The 15,946-nt window shown below is 35.6% G+C and overlaps 1 protein-coding gene across 3 annotated transcripts in view; it reads left to right on the top strand.

Annotated features, from left to right (window-relative positions):
* Nucleotides 1–15,946, top strand: part of Il1rapl2 (interleukin 1 receptor accessory protein like 2) — a 1,196,146-nt gene that overhangs the window by 1,158,434 nt on the left and 21,766 nt on the right. For all 3 annotated transcript variants that reach the window (XM_042268818.2, XM_076562815.1, XM_076562816.1), the window contains 2 exons: nucleotides 7,368–7,513; nucleotides 15,629–15,772. In XM_042268818.2, coding sequence (XP_042124752.1) covers nucleotides 7,368–7,513; nucleotides 15,629–15,772 — 290 coding nt within the window. The remainder of the gene's footprint in view (nucleotides 1–7,367; nucleotides 7,514–15,628; nucleotides 15,773–15,946) is intronic.

The raw sequence follows: 15,946 nt of genomic DNA, 5'->3' as shown, positions 1-15,946 counted from the left end.
TGTTTTGTGAGTGATTTATGTAAACTTGAGAAATGTAGGAATTCTGTTGTGACTGTGAGATATCTTCTATAGATGGCTATTTTAGCTTGTTTAATGTTGAGGCTGGTCATTTCATCTATAGCCTTACTGCTTTTCTACCCACTGAATCTGTTATTGGTGGTAACTCGATGTTGAAGTCTTCAACTCTAATACTGAGTTCATCTGTTACTCTTTGTAGTACTATCAGTTTTTGCTTCAGATATTTTGTGAGTTTGTCAAATGCATATCTGTCAATGGTTCTTATATATGGTTTCAGAAAGGGCCCTTCCCCATAAAATCACCTCTTTTTCATACTTTTTACTTTAAAGTCATCTTTGCATAAAATTAATATGCTTACTGCAGCATTTTGAATTTTAACATTGCAGGGTTTTTGGTATCCTTTTACTTGTCATCTGTTTCTGTCTTTATATTTAAAGTGAATTTCTTATAGAAAGTATCTTTTTTTGGCCTTCTAAACAACTTTGTCAATGGCTTCAAATAACAAAAACAGATCACTCATCTTTATATGTTACTTTTCATTTGTCTCTTTCTTTATATTTAAAGTGATTTTCTTATAGAAAACATCCATTTTGACCTTCTAAACTACTTTGTCAATGAGTCTTCAATGAACACAAACAGATCATTTATATTACAGTGATTATTATTGTAGAACTTTAAACATCTATCACTTTCTGTTTGTTAGACTTGTTCTTTGTTTCTTTTGTCTTCCAACGTTTCTGCTTTCTCTGGTTTTGACTGATTATTTCACATTATTCCAATTTATCTTTCTTTTAGTACATCATTATACTGTAAAATTTATTTATAGCCAAATAATTTACAATAAACATTCATAGCCATTTATAGCCATGTATAACCATTTATAGCCTACTTACACATAACAACATAGCCACTCATAGAGACTTCTGGTATCTTAGAATATTTCACATTCCTACTTCTTGGCCTGACTGATGTGATGGTAACCATTCCAAAATTATATGATGAGCTCTCAGGCTTTAAACAACCCCATGCCCACAAACTTTCACTTTCCTAAGTGTTTCCCATTGTCACCTGCATTCAGATAAAACAAGAAAACTGGAGGGGTATGGAGATGGGTAGTTCTTTTTGCCCAGGTACTTGTTATGCTTTGCTAAATCCTAATTTGTTTTTAGAATCTGAGAAACTAGTTTCTTTTGAGGATGGACTTTTAAAAAGAAGAACAGAGTGTTCTGGGCTCATTTTTAAATGAATATTTTTCGCTTTCAACTTGCCAGAAGAATGAAGGATAGTTATCTTGACCTTGAAAACTAGCACTGCCTCTGAAGGCAAAACTCACAAAGTGTGAAGTCCGCCTATACCTATGTGCAAAAAATTTAACTCATAGGCTCAGAGTATTGTAAGCCTAAATATAAATACAATTCAAGTTTTCAATTAGTTTTAGCTCATACACTAGTTATAAACATATATTGATGGAATGTCTCAGTATATATTGCATTATTTACATTTTAAATGTTCTTATTAGTATTGCATCAAGCTCCTAGGATTCTGATCTGAGTGTGCTAAAATCATTAGTATTAGAGGACAAGAGTCCAATTATCTGACAGATCTAAGAGGAGTTGGTAACTTTTCATTTGCTCAGATCTCTCAATATTTCTCTCATTCTTGCTCACTCTTGCTCCCAACTCTCACTGTGTGTGTGTGTGTGTGTGTGTGTGTGTGTGTGTGTGTGTGTGTGTGTGTGGCTGTGTGTGAGACACAATTGCCACATTCTTTTTAGTAATACACTACTTTTTTGTTTTGTGGGGAACGTATATGTAGGAATATATGTGCACATGTATGTACAGTTATGTGACCATTTGGGTGTGCGTATGTGGGGACAGAGATTGATGTCAAGTATCCTCCTCGATTGCTTCTGTACCTTATTTTTCAAATTTCATATGTGAATATAATGTATCTTCATCATATTCACCCCCCATACCTTTCCTCCAGCTCTACCAGTCACCCTCAGCATATCTACCATCTTTGTACCAACTCATGCTTTTACTTTTATAACCCACTGAATCTAATTATTGCTGCCTGTATGCTCAGGTATACTGTGTCCTGGGCCACCTACCAATGATCACGCCCACCAAAGAAAAGTGTCTTGCCTTCCCTCAACAGCCATCATTTGCCATTGTCTCCTCAGCTAGGGATGGGGCATTGGGATCCTCTCCCTGCTCCATGTTGAAATTTTTAACTGGTTTGATCTTGTACAGGTCTTGCATTGATAACCACAGCTGCTCTGAGTTCAAGTGTGCAACTTTCATGCCATGCCCAGAGGAGAGCATTTCACATCTCTCCTCCCTGTCCTCCAGCTCTTACATCTTTCTTCTATCCCCTCTTCTTTGCTGTTCTCTGAGACTTCTAGAGGTATTGTTGATGTTCTATTTATGGCTGAGAATGCACAGTGACTTATTCTCTGCACTAAGAATAGTTTTGAGTCTCTTCATTAGCAATTACACTTTGCAATAAGAAGCTTCTTTCACTGGCTGAAAGCAGCACAAATCTATGGATGTAACATGAATATTCATAATGAAGTTTGGCAACATGACTTTTCAGTAAAACAACAGTAGTTTCTCCTTTAAGGCCCATGGCTTTGTTAACTATGTGTTATGATCATGTTTACAGTACCAGGCTCTCTTTGGGGGAGCAGGCCTCAAATACAATCAAGAGATTGTTTGGTTACCCCTGTAAACAGTAATGCCACTATTGCACATCTTTCATTTAATGTCATTAGCATAGTATGCAGGGTCCAATGCTGGGTAAGACAGTTGATGTCTTTTCTTCCACATAAGCCTTCATAGCAATGTACAGCAATTTGAAAGTTAGCCAACACAGATATTCCTGCCCAATTCAAGATTATTTTTCTATGTCCTGTAACCAAGGTGTCTATATACCTTATTTTTTGAGACAATGTCTCTTGCTGAATCTTGAGTTCACTAATTCAGCACATTACCTGGCCAACAAGCCCCAGGGACCCTTCTATGTCCACTTTCCCAGCCCTGGGTATATATACATATGCTGTGCTTTGCCTTTACCTGAGTGCTAGGAAAATGAATTTGGGTCTTCATGCTCACAGTGTAGCAAGCATTTTATTGACTGAGCTCTCACCATAGTAATATTTCTAATAATATATTGTAGCTATAATTTTTTAAAGTTGTGGTTTTTCTTTCACCTGAATTAATCTCTAATTTTTTCTAATATTACCTCTTCTTATAGCTTGCCTTAAATTCTAGTTCTTGGACTCTACCTTGGTTAGTTTTTAATGTCTACTTTATGCATCCTAGAGTCATCTAGGAAAAAGAAATCCTAATTGATGGATTGTACAGATTAAATTGGCCTATGGCCATCTGTGTCTTGAGAGATTGTCTTGATTGATGTGAGAGGGCTCTGCCCACTATCAACCTTATGGAGATGGCCTGAAATATATAAGAACACTAGCTGAGTATGAGTCATGGAGCAAGCCAGAGAGGAAGTCAGCAAGTATCAGTCCTCCCTGATGCCTGCCTCTAGATGCCTGCCTTGAGTTTTTCCACTGACTTTCCTCGATGATCTACTGTGATTTGAAAGTTAAGTCAAATAAACTGTTCCCATTTCCAAAGGTGGATTTTGTTCAGTGTTTTATCATAGCAAAAAAATAAACCAGAACAGAGTCCACTGGCCAAAATTCCAATGAAAAGATATGTGTGTTCAAAGTTATCGATTTTTTTGTATATTTTTGGTGATGAGTTATACCCAAAATAATCTATTTAAAACAAATTCAAAATTCACATGGCTTTTAGTATTCCCATTATTATCATTAGAACGAAATACTTCTCAGATTATTTGAAGTATATTCTAGGATACCCTCACCTGTAACCTCTATCAATCATACAAATAAGTCTCACACAGTCTACAAAAAGAACTATCTTCTGGAAAGGAGCCTCTTTTTTCTCTTTCCTAGCCACTGTTGCAAGTCTATTTTGAAAGCTAATTTATACTGTGTACTTTGAAATTCCATGCTCATCACAATTGGGGTGGTAACACTTCTTGGCCTCATCCATTCTATAATTTTTCAATTGTGTAAATTTTGCCTTTTCCTTTAAATTTTAGAACTTAGTGTATCAGGTTTGAGTCTTAGAATGTTTATATTTCTCTTACACAAAGTCTCTAGCCCAGAGCTAGGTATCTATTAGGTGTTGAAAAGCATCATTGATGGATTTTTTATATATCAATATTTGGTAGGAAAGTTTGACTGCTCAGCAAACTGAATTATGGACATAAACACCAACCTCCTGTTTAATTCCAAAAAAGCAAATCACCTCGAGATTTTTAAGAGCTGATAATTAAGACACCTCATATATATTAATAGAATGAAGAAGGATCATTTTTCAATCCTCTCTCCAAATTCTTTCTGCAGCCTGTGGAGATCTGTTTTTGGAAACTGCATTAGAGATGAGGAGGGAAAGGCTTCGTAGCAAGGAGCAGGATCAGCTTTCTGCCCCATGCCTGGCAGAGGCTGTGGCTGCCCTCCATGTGATACTTTAAATCAAATGAAATCTGTGGTGCCTCTGAGACTTCTAGAACTAAGAGAGCTTCTTCCACAGCAGTTTACACGATGCTAACACAATTGAATACAGTGGGATTTACCAAGGGAAGGGAGAAAATAAAGAGAACAAAAGTCAATATAAACCATAAACATCATAAATTCCCAACTGTATGCTGATAGCGAGGTTAGATGGGGAAATTCCAGCTTCAGGCAGTCAGTAAAGCGGTTAATATAAAGACAAAGAGTAACATGAGACCCCAAAGATACATAAATGTAAGAGGTCGTAGAAGACTCACTTGACCTATATGTGCTACATTGTCAACCCTTGGATAATAGAAGGGAACAGAAACATGGTTAACTTTTAAAAAACTGTAGAACCTAGTCCAGTACCATCTGAGGTTGATATGTAAAATGAATAGAAAATTTCTTAATAAAAAATTTTTTTAGAAAAGCATAGAACCTACCTTGAGCTTTAGATTCTCACATTCTAGCAGCTCTCCTCTTCCAACTTAACTTAAAGCTTTTCCATCTCTCAAAGAACTAGAAAGAGAGTAAACCAAACTAAAATTAAATGCTAATAAACATAAATTCAATTGTTTTGGGAGGAGCCAAAATCTGAATACTCTATCTTTGGATAGTGAAATATTTATATTTAATAACATTCCTTTAAGTATGACAGTGATTGTTTCTATTTTTAAAATCACTTATTTTAACTCATTTACTATCCCAATTTCACACTCAGTGTAGTATTTATTCTTTCCAGTTTAAAGGTGGAATAAATTGTAGCACCAATTGAGTAAAAGACTTTGTAAGCTCCCAGCTTGACTTTGTGCTCAATGCCAGTCAATCAGAGAAGTCTTCTCTGTGCTCATGATTATATATCCATGAAGAAGATAAAAATTACTTCTGTCACCTCTAATTTTCCACATAAAGTATTTTATGTTTACTAGTATATATGTATATTTAGCCAGCTACCCTAGAACTGAACAGCCATTTTTCTGCCACTTTAATTTGGTCTTTTTGGTCAAAAGCATGAGGAATCAGAAACATGTCTTTAACCAAGGAGGTAGCTAGACACTAGTGAAACTATAAGTCTTGCAAGAAACAGGAAGTGTGGGCCTCTGCAGTCAATGCTAGCAATGCAGCTCTTCTGTTTCTGGCCATCCAAGGCCCCTTGCAATTGGATTCAGAAAGAAAACAGCAAAACTGAGAAAATGTCACTGAGAACAGGATTTCTTCCATGAGTAGGAGAAGCAGGAGAACAAGAATGGAGCAAGGTTTAGAGATATCAAAGCCATGGGGATGGCAGAGCAGCCAGGTTTGAAACAGGGCTAAGTACTGTATTGGATAACAAGCTAGGGAAAAGAAACCGAAGTTCTTACTGGTATTTGGAGATTAAAAATCACTAAGCACCTTCAATTTATTTTTTCATATGCTCCTCATTCTGTTTTGTTATTTTGTTTTTTCTTTTAGTTAGGTTTGGAAGTTTTTGAGACAGGGTTTCTCTGTGTAACAGCCATGTCTGTCCTAGAACTCACACTCTAAACCAGGCCGGCTTCGAACTCACAGAGATCCACTTTCCTCTGCCTCCCAAGAGCTGGAATTAAAGGCATGTGCCACTATGCCCAGCTTTACACTCACCATTTTTTTCTTGGTTTTTCGAAACAGGGTTTCTCTGTGTAGCTTTGTGCCTTTCCTGGAACTCACTTGGTAGCCCAGGCTGGCCTCAAACTCACAGAGTTCCGCCTGCCTCTGCCTCCCAAGTGCTGGGATTAAAGGCGTGCACCACCACCGCCCAGCAGCACTCACCATTTTTAATGTCCCCTTCTTTATACCTTTATAAAGCCTAACTTCTGACATAGAACCTATGCTTGTACAGATTTTTTCCATTGTGTTATAGTTTAAAGATCCAATTAGTTTTTATAAACTCAATTTAGAACATTAAAACCAATGTTTCCTCCTTTTTGATACCAATCTTATATGCTCTATTTATCAAATCCTAGTGACATTTTTGTTGTAGAATATTATTTTAAGATGTGTTACTTTTGTTCATGCTGTGGAACATTTGTTTAATGATGCAAACATGTGTTGCATTCTTTTATGTTGTATTTGTTTAACTCTGTGAAGCTGTGTTACTTTGCCTGCCTAAAACACCCGATTGGTCTAATAAAGAGCTTAACAGCCAACAGTGAGGCAGGAGAAAGGATAGGCAGTACTGGCAGGCAGAGAAAATAAATAGTAGGAGAAAAGAGAGAGAAAAGAGATCAAGGAACAAGAAAAGGAGGAGAGTCAGATGCTAGGGGCCAGCCACCCACCCACACAGTCAGCCATGGAGTAAGAGTGAAAATAAGATTAGAGAAGTAAAAGAAAGATAATATCGCAGAAGCAAAAAGTAGATAGGATAATTTAAGTTAAGAAAGGCTGGCTAGAAATAAGCCAAGCTAAGGCCAGGTATTTATAATTAATAATAAGCCTCCCTGTATTTATTTGGGAGCTGGGTGGCCGGCCCCCAAAAGAACAAAGAGCAACAGAGTAAAAATACTACCAACAACTCATATTGTTGCTTTTTTTTTAATGAGTAAAATTTTCACATTTTTTCTTATTTATTCTTCACATTTTTGCATTTCCTTCCTTAAGGTGATACACTCATGTACATCTAACCAGAGCTCTTGGTAGCCAACAGAGTCCTCAGGCAGTTGTGCTATTTTACCATCTTATAGATTTTATATGATTGCTTTTTGCCTCATTCAAACAAATGCAGCCAAGTCTACTGTTTTTCTTTCAGGCTCCTCAAAGAGCATCTTGGAGAAAAAGAAGTTGAATTGACACTCATCTTTGACTCAGTGGTGGAAGCTGACTTGGCTAATTATACCTGCCATGTGGAAAACAGAAATGGACGGAAACACGCCAGTGTTCTACTACGTAAAAAGGGTATTCCTTTTCATAAGCACAACTACGTCTTCACTAACTACTAATAACTACTAAATATGTGTTCTGGACATAGTTTCTCATTTAATAAAAACTTCCTTTAACTATTGTTGTCTTTTTAAGGAGAAATATTTCTCTTGTTGAGCATATTAACAAAAATAAAAAACCTATGACTTTCAATAGCATGAGGAAATATATAAAAATTAAAGTATGGTTATACATTAATTCAATTGACATAAAATGGGCCATGTTTGTAATTCTAAGTGATACATAAAATTTTGGCATATAATGACATTCAATATTTTCTCTGTATTTCATCTTCTTATAGTGCTTAGTTGAAATGTTAGACATTATATTATCAGATTACAAAGTTACTTTTTAAATTCCAGAATAAAATGTAACATAAGTAATTAGTAATATCATATAAGAAAAGTTTTCATAAACACCATAAGTTTTGTTTTGTGACATGACATGTTATTAAAAGACCCTCAGTGGGTGGATATATTTCTAAGTATTTTGGCATTTCTGGAAAAGTCCCTCTTAATACTCTGTTCTAGAATGGGTGAAATTGTTTGTGATGGGCAAAGAAAAGAAACTAAATTTATACATAAAAGTGCTAAAACTAAACAGTACCAAAGAAGCATCTTAAAAGGCTTTACCAGAAGTCTCCATTACTACAAAACGGCTAAAGAGTCTGTGTGATCACCTGGGAAAGGGTTTGTAAATATAGCAGAACACATGTTCTTAATCAGGCCAATTGTTGCTTAGACTATAGAACAATAGAACAGATTCAATCAGCAAAATCACTAGTTACATCTACTGGCCAAGATGGAATTTCCATTTTCTTGCCAGACCCAAAGCTTGAGCCTGATGAAATCTCCAGAAGAAGCAAGGAAGCATGCTTATTCTGAGAATGACGCTTCTATCTCAGCAGCACCATGTCTCATATGACTGGATTTGATGCTGTCTTAAAATAAAGGCGTGTTTATGTATAAAGGGGTCTAATATGGAAAGGGAGGTCAGTGCCAGCAGGTTCAGGTGATATGGTTCATCCACCTGGGGAAATCTAAATGACTTGCCTGAGTAGAATTTTGGAATCTTAGTCTCCTCATATGTAAAATGGGAGTAACAATATCTATGTTTTAAAGTTGCAGTTTAAATAAACATGTACTAGATATAAAATATATCCAATATAAAAAGTGTTCTTTATTGTACTGAAATTTAGTAATTTTTCATATACATACCTTCCTACATTAGCACAGGCTTTGCCTAATCCTACATACCTTGTGGCAAAAGTCACTTTGTCCTTGTCCTTTCGGGTCTTATTCTTGGTTCCAAGATTCTCCAGGCCAGGGTTTGCTGCTGTACTTCATCTTCAAGCAACTTGGTGTTTTGCCACTAAGAAACACTTGTAATGCATCTTGGTTAAATAAATGATTACAAGGCTCTTTTAATATTGAGAACTCATGTGTAGTAGACATATGCTAGGTATTGAGAAATAGACAAAGAAAATAGACATCCTCAAACCTCTGGGGTAGTAAGAATGGAAAGAAATATAAACATTTAACAAAAGTTATGCAAAACATATATATTCCAATGTGAAAATTTCTTTGGGGAAAAATATGAAGGAAGGTCTTATAATTAAGCCAGTGGGAACAGATATAATCTGAGTTTTAAAATAAATCTATTCTATTTAAAAGTAGAAGCAACAACTGGCAGTTCTTAAAACTCTAGAAATCTGCAACTGGACATGAGGACACTGTAAAACTCTACTGCCTTTGATATCATCTGCAAAGAACTTTGACAAAAATTATTAATAACTGACAACATTAAGTCTCATTTTCCTTATACTTAAATAAATTGAAATTCCCTGGTTTTCCAGCTTCTTCTCATCCGATCTCTGGATGATCTCATTTAGTTTCTATCCCATTGCTTGCAATTTACTTGTTCTTACCTCACACACAAAGTCCAGACTTACATATCCATTTGCCTATTTAATAATATGCAATAACTTATATATTCCATAGTCACATCAAGATCCCAAACAAGATCCCTAATTTTTTCTGCCTATACACATTGATCTTCTGTTCTTCTTCATCTCTGTCATCATCATAATAGTTGTTTGGGTCAAAATAGTCAAAGTCATCCTTCACTTCTAGTTTTCCCTACCATGTCCTGTATCTATGCTACCACTAAGCCCCATGTTTCAACTTTCAAAGGCAGTCACAGCTGTGACAACGTTCTCAGCTTCACTGCCACCACCTGAATTGGAGCTACAAGCTCAGATGAACTGAATGAAACCCCAAACTTGCACTATTGCACAATCTGCTCTTATTGCTGATCTCACTTTCTACCACCATCTAGATCAAATGGAGTACTCAATAGCCTCCTTTTATTTTCTCATGTTCATCAAGCATTGACCTATCTTAGACCCTTATCTCTTGTTGATTTCTTCTGACTGGAACATTTTCCTCAGCTGTTCTCATGGTTGCCTACAATCACACAGGCCTCTTCTTACATGAGTTCCTCAGCAGGGATTCCCTGACCACTTCATATAAAATATAATTCATTCCTTTTGTGTGCCCTCTAAGTTTATTTCTTTCCAGTATATTAATTAGTATTGGATATTATATTGCACATATGTTTCTTGCATTCTCCCTGTCCCAAGGATGTACATTCCATAAGTATAGAGATTTTTCTTATGTTAGTGACAGCTGTATACATAGTACATAAAATATAATAAATGCTCAAAAGTATTTGTTGAATGGAAACTCTCCACATATATACTAGCCCAATGTAGTGAGAAGAAAGATAAAAGAGATTATAAAACAAGATTTTATCTATTAACTTGTCTTGACTGTTTGCCCTCAGTTACTTCAGGGCATTTTTTTTTATTTTTAAAGATTTTAACTCAGGCTTGGAGGTGAAAAGTCAAAGGTCTCAAAGGCCAAATGCATATGAAAAAATAAAAGAAAGTTCACGATTAGAAAGAATTAAAACATGAACTGGATAAAACACATTTTACCTAAAGGTCAACCCATCATTCTCTTCTAGAAGATTTTGATGCAAGATATGAAAGCTTCAAAGTTTTCAAGTGAAGCTGAGAGGATAAAAATGATTTTTTTAAATTAATAAACAACATATTCATTTTTCTTGAAGCATTTTTCATTTCAATAAAATCACTTTTCTAGGTGGAAGTTAAAGTTTTCATTGTGCTTTGCTAAAGGATGCAGTTAATTTTTCTTCATTTGGTCTTTGAGCTCTCAGAAATTTGAAAGGCACAAGTCTTTGTGAACCTGTTAGAATTTTGAAAAACCAGATCAAGTTTATCTTGTGTTAAGAAACATTTAAAGGTGATATTTAAACCTGTTAGCCTTTATCACTAGAGCCTTATCTCATTGGCTATGGTAATTCTACCTAGAATGTGAGTATATCTTGTTTTATGAAACAATGACTTATTAATGGACTGTGAATCAAATATTTAAAATCCCCTAAGTCATCCTTATGGAGAAGAAACTTGTGAAGAATCATTCCCTGAACCCAAAATGGCTTTTATAAAGTGAAAATTCACCTCCAACGTATCCAATGAACGTAGACAGGGATTACAAAATATTATACCCTTTAACTGTAAGCTCCTACACTCACCTATCATTTTGTTTTTTCTGAAGAACTATTAACCAGAAAGTATTACTAACTATAAAGTAGTAAGAGGTCCATCTGATTTTTTCCTCTTGGTGAACCAAGATTATGAACTTAACCTAAAAACATTCTGGTAAGTAGTTCTACCTCTCTGAACATACTCCCTTTCTCACAAAATATAGGTATGACACTAAATCTCAATCTCTTTTCTTCTTTCCCCTCTCCCTCTCTGCCTCTGCCTCCCCCTCCATCTTCCTCCCATTCACCCTCCCTCTAGCATTTCCTACTACTCCACCTGGACTCTTACAATGCTATAGCAAGCTCTCTTAGCATTTTAAGAGGCTATGTTGGATTGTGTAATTTATAAAGAACAGAAATATGTTTTTCATCATTCTGGAGGCTAGAAAAATCCAAGATCTAGATCTTCATAGATTTTTATCTAGTAAGGACCTCATCCCTATTTCCATCAAGTGGACTTTACTAGTCATATTTCTACCAATGTCCTGCTCAGAACCATTTAGGGTTATTTATTTTTTAAAATTGAGCCTTTCCCTGGAGTCCTCATCTTTTTTTGAACTTTCCCCATTCTCTCCCATAAGACACTTTGTATTCACAGTGTACATCAAATCTCCTTGAACCTCTACCCATTCATTACCCATTTTCAAACTACTTCCACATCTGTAGGTATTTGTTATAGAACTACCCTACTTGTCAGCAATAATATATTTATTAATCTATTTGGCTGCTAAAACAAAATAACTTTAACTGAGCAATTTATAAAAAAACCCCACAGATTTGACAACTACAATTCTAGAGATTGATGTGCTAGCATATTCCCTTTCTAGTAAGTACCAGTTCCTCCAGTAAATTCTGTGATTTCACAGAGGAAAAGAAGTAAGAAGATTCTCTATGTCCTCTAAATGGGGTTCTATTTCATTCATGATTATGAAGCCCTCTTGAGCTACTTATATCTCAAAGGCCCCAAATCCTAATGGGAGACATTGGAGACAAGTCAAAACAAATGTTTTGTTTAATGCTGGGTATCAAACTCAGGTTTCTAAAAAATGTACAGCTACTGAGCAACGTCCTTATATCAACAAACATGTATTTTGAGAAGATGCTAACATTCAGGTCACAGCAGAAATCCTCAGGTCAATCTCCAAACTCATTCACTAATTTTTAAGTTAGAGAAGCAAGTTCTCTCTCTCTCTCTCTCTCTCTCTCTCTCTCTCTCTCTCTCTCTCTCTCTCTCTCTCTCTCTCACACACACACACACACACACACACACACACACACACACACACACACCATGTTTTGTCTCTTGGAATCACTTGCTATTTTTCCCATACAGTAATGTCTACCTTTTGTGTTCACACTGAAGAAATAGATGGGTTCAAACTAAGAAGATACAAAAGAACGGTACATGTATGATGAGTGCCTACAAAAAGTTGTAACCACACAAAAGTTTCTTCTGTGGTTATAGTTATCCTTAGGAAGTATTTACAAGTCAAAGACCAACATAAATGACTTTCGGCTTCTCAGGAAATGTTTTGAAGTATAGATCCTGCTGGGATAGAAAATGGCAAATGCAAACAGAAGACAAAAGAAAAGCCACATGTCATTTGGCTGATGGCAGTTTTAACCTCTGATTATAGGATGGATGTTTCTCTTTTGATAAGACTGCCTTGGCTGAATCAAAGAATACTTGTTGGGTCTCAGAGTCAAGGTTCACGCTTTTCAACTTAAACAGCCACCATTATGTAATATTTTTCAGAGGCATTTTTTATGAAATGGACCCCTAAATCGCAAAGGTACTTTTCACACCATGATTCTCTTCCATATATTTACTGCTGACATGGGTGCCTGCTACTCTGGAGCACGAATTGGTCTGGCTGCTGAAGTTTTCCATCTACCTAATAGCAAATGTACTCTGTAAATAACATAGAAGTTGTTGGGAAAATTTCCATTCAGTGACTTTGAAAACAGTTGAGAGATGTTCTGGCCTGAGAGGAAGTGGAAGAGAGAGGGTGTGTGGGGGGGGGGGGGGGCGGTAAGAGGGAAGAGGGTAACGAACAAAAGAGAAGAGAAACATCAAGACATTTACAGAATAAATTGAACAATTATTGTTGTAAAAAAAAAACAGGAACAAGCATTTGAATTAAGTCAATCAAGGCTGTAAGTTGAAAGAGAAGTTGATTTTTCAGAATAACAAAGAAACATTTATTTTTTTCCAACATAGCACTGGTCATTTGCGGTGTATTGTTGATAAAAAGTGGTGAGGAAACTAGTAAAGATTGTGATTTGCTTCCCAATATAAGTTGCAAGCTTGCTTTGTGCCCCAGACAGAGGTAGTCAGTGGTTCCTAGGACACCAGTTTGTAAGACAAGAGGCATGCTTAATATGTAAAGAGAGTTTTTATTTTTGCCTAAAATGTGGGAATTTCATTTCAAATTGAATTCCACTTTTAGTAGGTAGGACAGAGATACTCACTTCCCATACCTGCTCATCAAGCCCCCTCATAATGTTCATTGTAGACAGTTTGTCCTTCACAACAGCTCCATTCTCTTCCCCCTTTCCATCATTCCTCCTTTTGCTTTCAAGAAAGAAGAGTTGCATTTATTTCCATTTCCACTCTGTGATTTTTCCCATTCAACTGTATTGTGTCCAGCTCTAGGTCTTCTTCCTTGGTAAAACTTAATTCCTTCATTCACCACAAAACTTATTACTTTCCTTCCCATGTGGAACTCCTAGGAGCCCCCTCCTTCCATGGCTATAGCATGTGAAATCTCCTCAACTAATTTTATTCTTACTAGTAATTGTAGTATATCCTCTTTCTTTGGAGCTCAAATAATGGGAGCCAAATTCTCCTCAAGTCACATGGTATGAGGAAATATCACCAAGATTTCCATGGGAGAATATGGAGATAATTTCCTATTATCATTTCCAGGGTAAAGTAGATAATGCTGTGGTAGAATAAAAAAAAGTCTTGAATTTGAATTTAGGAAACCAAGATTCTTATCCTAAGTGACTTAAACTATAGAGTCTCAAATTCTATATCTGTCACTTTGGTTAAAAGTTCTTGTGATACAAATTTATTTACAAAGTAAATAATAGACTGGGTAAAGTATACACACACACACACACACACACACACATATTTCATAATATAATCATCCATTTTATAAATTATAATATGCTAAATCAATTTTGTTGCATTGACCATGACTTATTTTTCTTAAGCAATGATCTTATATAAAGAAAAGGAACATTACCAAAGAAAAGTTGTCTGTGTTTCTCAAGAGTCACAGTCAAATCAGAAATTTGAATCAACCTACCCAGGGAAAATGACTGATGCCAACCACAGTCAGAAGCAACTAATGCACAAAATAAAATGTCAATTCCCTTGCCAGTTTCTAGTTACATGGTAAGCTGAATTAGTAATAGAGTATTTGCTTGATAATTACAGAATTAGATTAACTGGAGACCACCTAATCTTGTAGGCAATTTCATTTAATTGTGAGACCAGTGGATGTTCTTGTCCCTTGACAGAAAATGTTTCTCTTTTCTGGTCTCTCTCAGATTTAGCATATCTCCTTTGGAAAACACTGAACTCAAAAATCTAAAATATCCTTTGACTATTATATTACTAAATTCCATCATACTCTCCTTTTTGATGATCTCTCTAGATTTGTTAATATTATTAATTAAGCAACAGGTAATCCACTGTTCTCTGAGCCTAGGAGACATTATTGTCTCATTCCATTATGTGCTGATTTAATTATCCCAACTCTCAGAGTTCCAGGAATGCCTCAGTGGAAAAGCTCAAGTATAACATACATTGGTGTTGGCCAAAGAGGCTAAATGATTAACCTAGATTTCTCATTCACTTTTTGTTCCTCTGGGTATATTATATCACAAATATATTATAGTAATTTATTCAAATAAGTATGGGGAACGGGTAAGTTAATTCCCCCTGCTTAACGTGTATTAGATTATTTTCTATTGAGGTTAAGTGGAACAGTTAAATCTTGCAAACTCATTAGATTTTATTTGATTCTGAAAGTAATTTTATGATGTTATTCTACTGTAGAAGAATAGAGCCGGTGGCCTGAGAAGTACAGGAGATAATCTTGCTAAACCAACAAGATATTTTAACAGAAGCAACAGAAAATTATCCATGAATCCAAAATAAAGGAGCTTTAATAGTTCCCTGATAAACAATTAAGGAAATGCATGTGAAAATGCTATGTCTTCAAATTTAATTGGAATTTAAGTACTTCTTTTATTATACAATTACTACCTGTAATAGTAAATTGCTCAAAGCTTCCAAATATAGTTAATTTTATTAACTAACATATCAAGATAAATTTGTCATGTACAATATGTTCTGAAAAGAAAAGCAGAATGATCTCTTACATAGAGGAATTTGGGGAAATTCCAAGTGTTGCTGATTTAATTACCTTTTTCTGTTTACCTCAGATTTAATATACAAAATTGAGCTTGCGGGTGGCCTGGGAGCAATCTTCCTCCTGCTTATACTGCTGGTGGTGGTCTACAAATGCTACAACATAGAACTGATGCTCTTCTACCGACAGCGTTTTGGAGGTGATGAAACTACTGACGGTAAGTCATCTCCTGTTTCCCAAGCTCAATTAATAGGTATAATTGGTCATGTAAGAGTCTATTTCTATTCTTGGAAACAGAAACTAAAATATTTAGGGATAAAGGATTATTACATGTGTAACTTACTCTCAAATAATTTAGGAAAAAATGTTTATGAAGAAAAAACATGAATAG

Source organism: Peromyscus maniculatus, chromosome X, assembly GCF_049852395.1.
Source record: "Peromyscus maniculatus bairdii isolate BWxNUB_F1_BW_parent chromosome X, HU_Pman_BW_mat_3.1, whole genome shotgun sequence".
NCBI lineage: Eukaryota > Metazoa > Chordata > Mammalia > Rodentia > Cricetidae > Peromyscus > Peromyscus maniculatus.
Note: the sequence above shows the minus strand (reverse complement) of the source record. Positions and strands in the feature narration are given on the sequence as shown.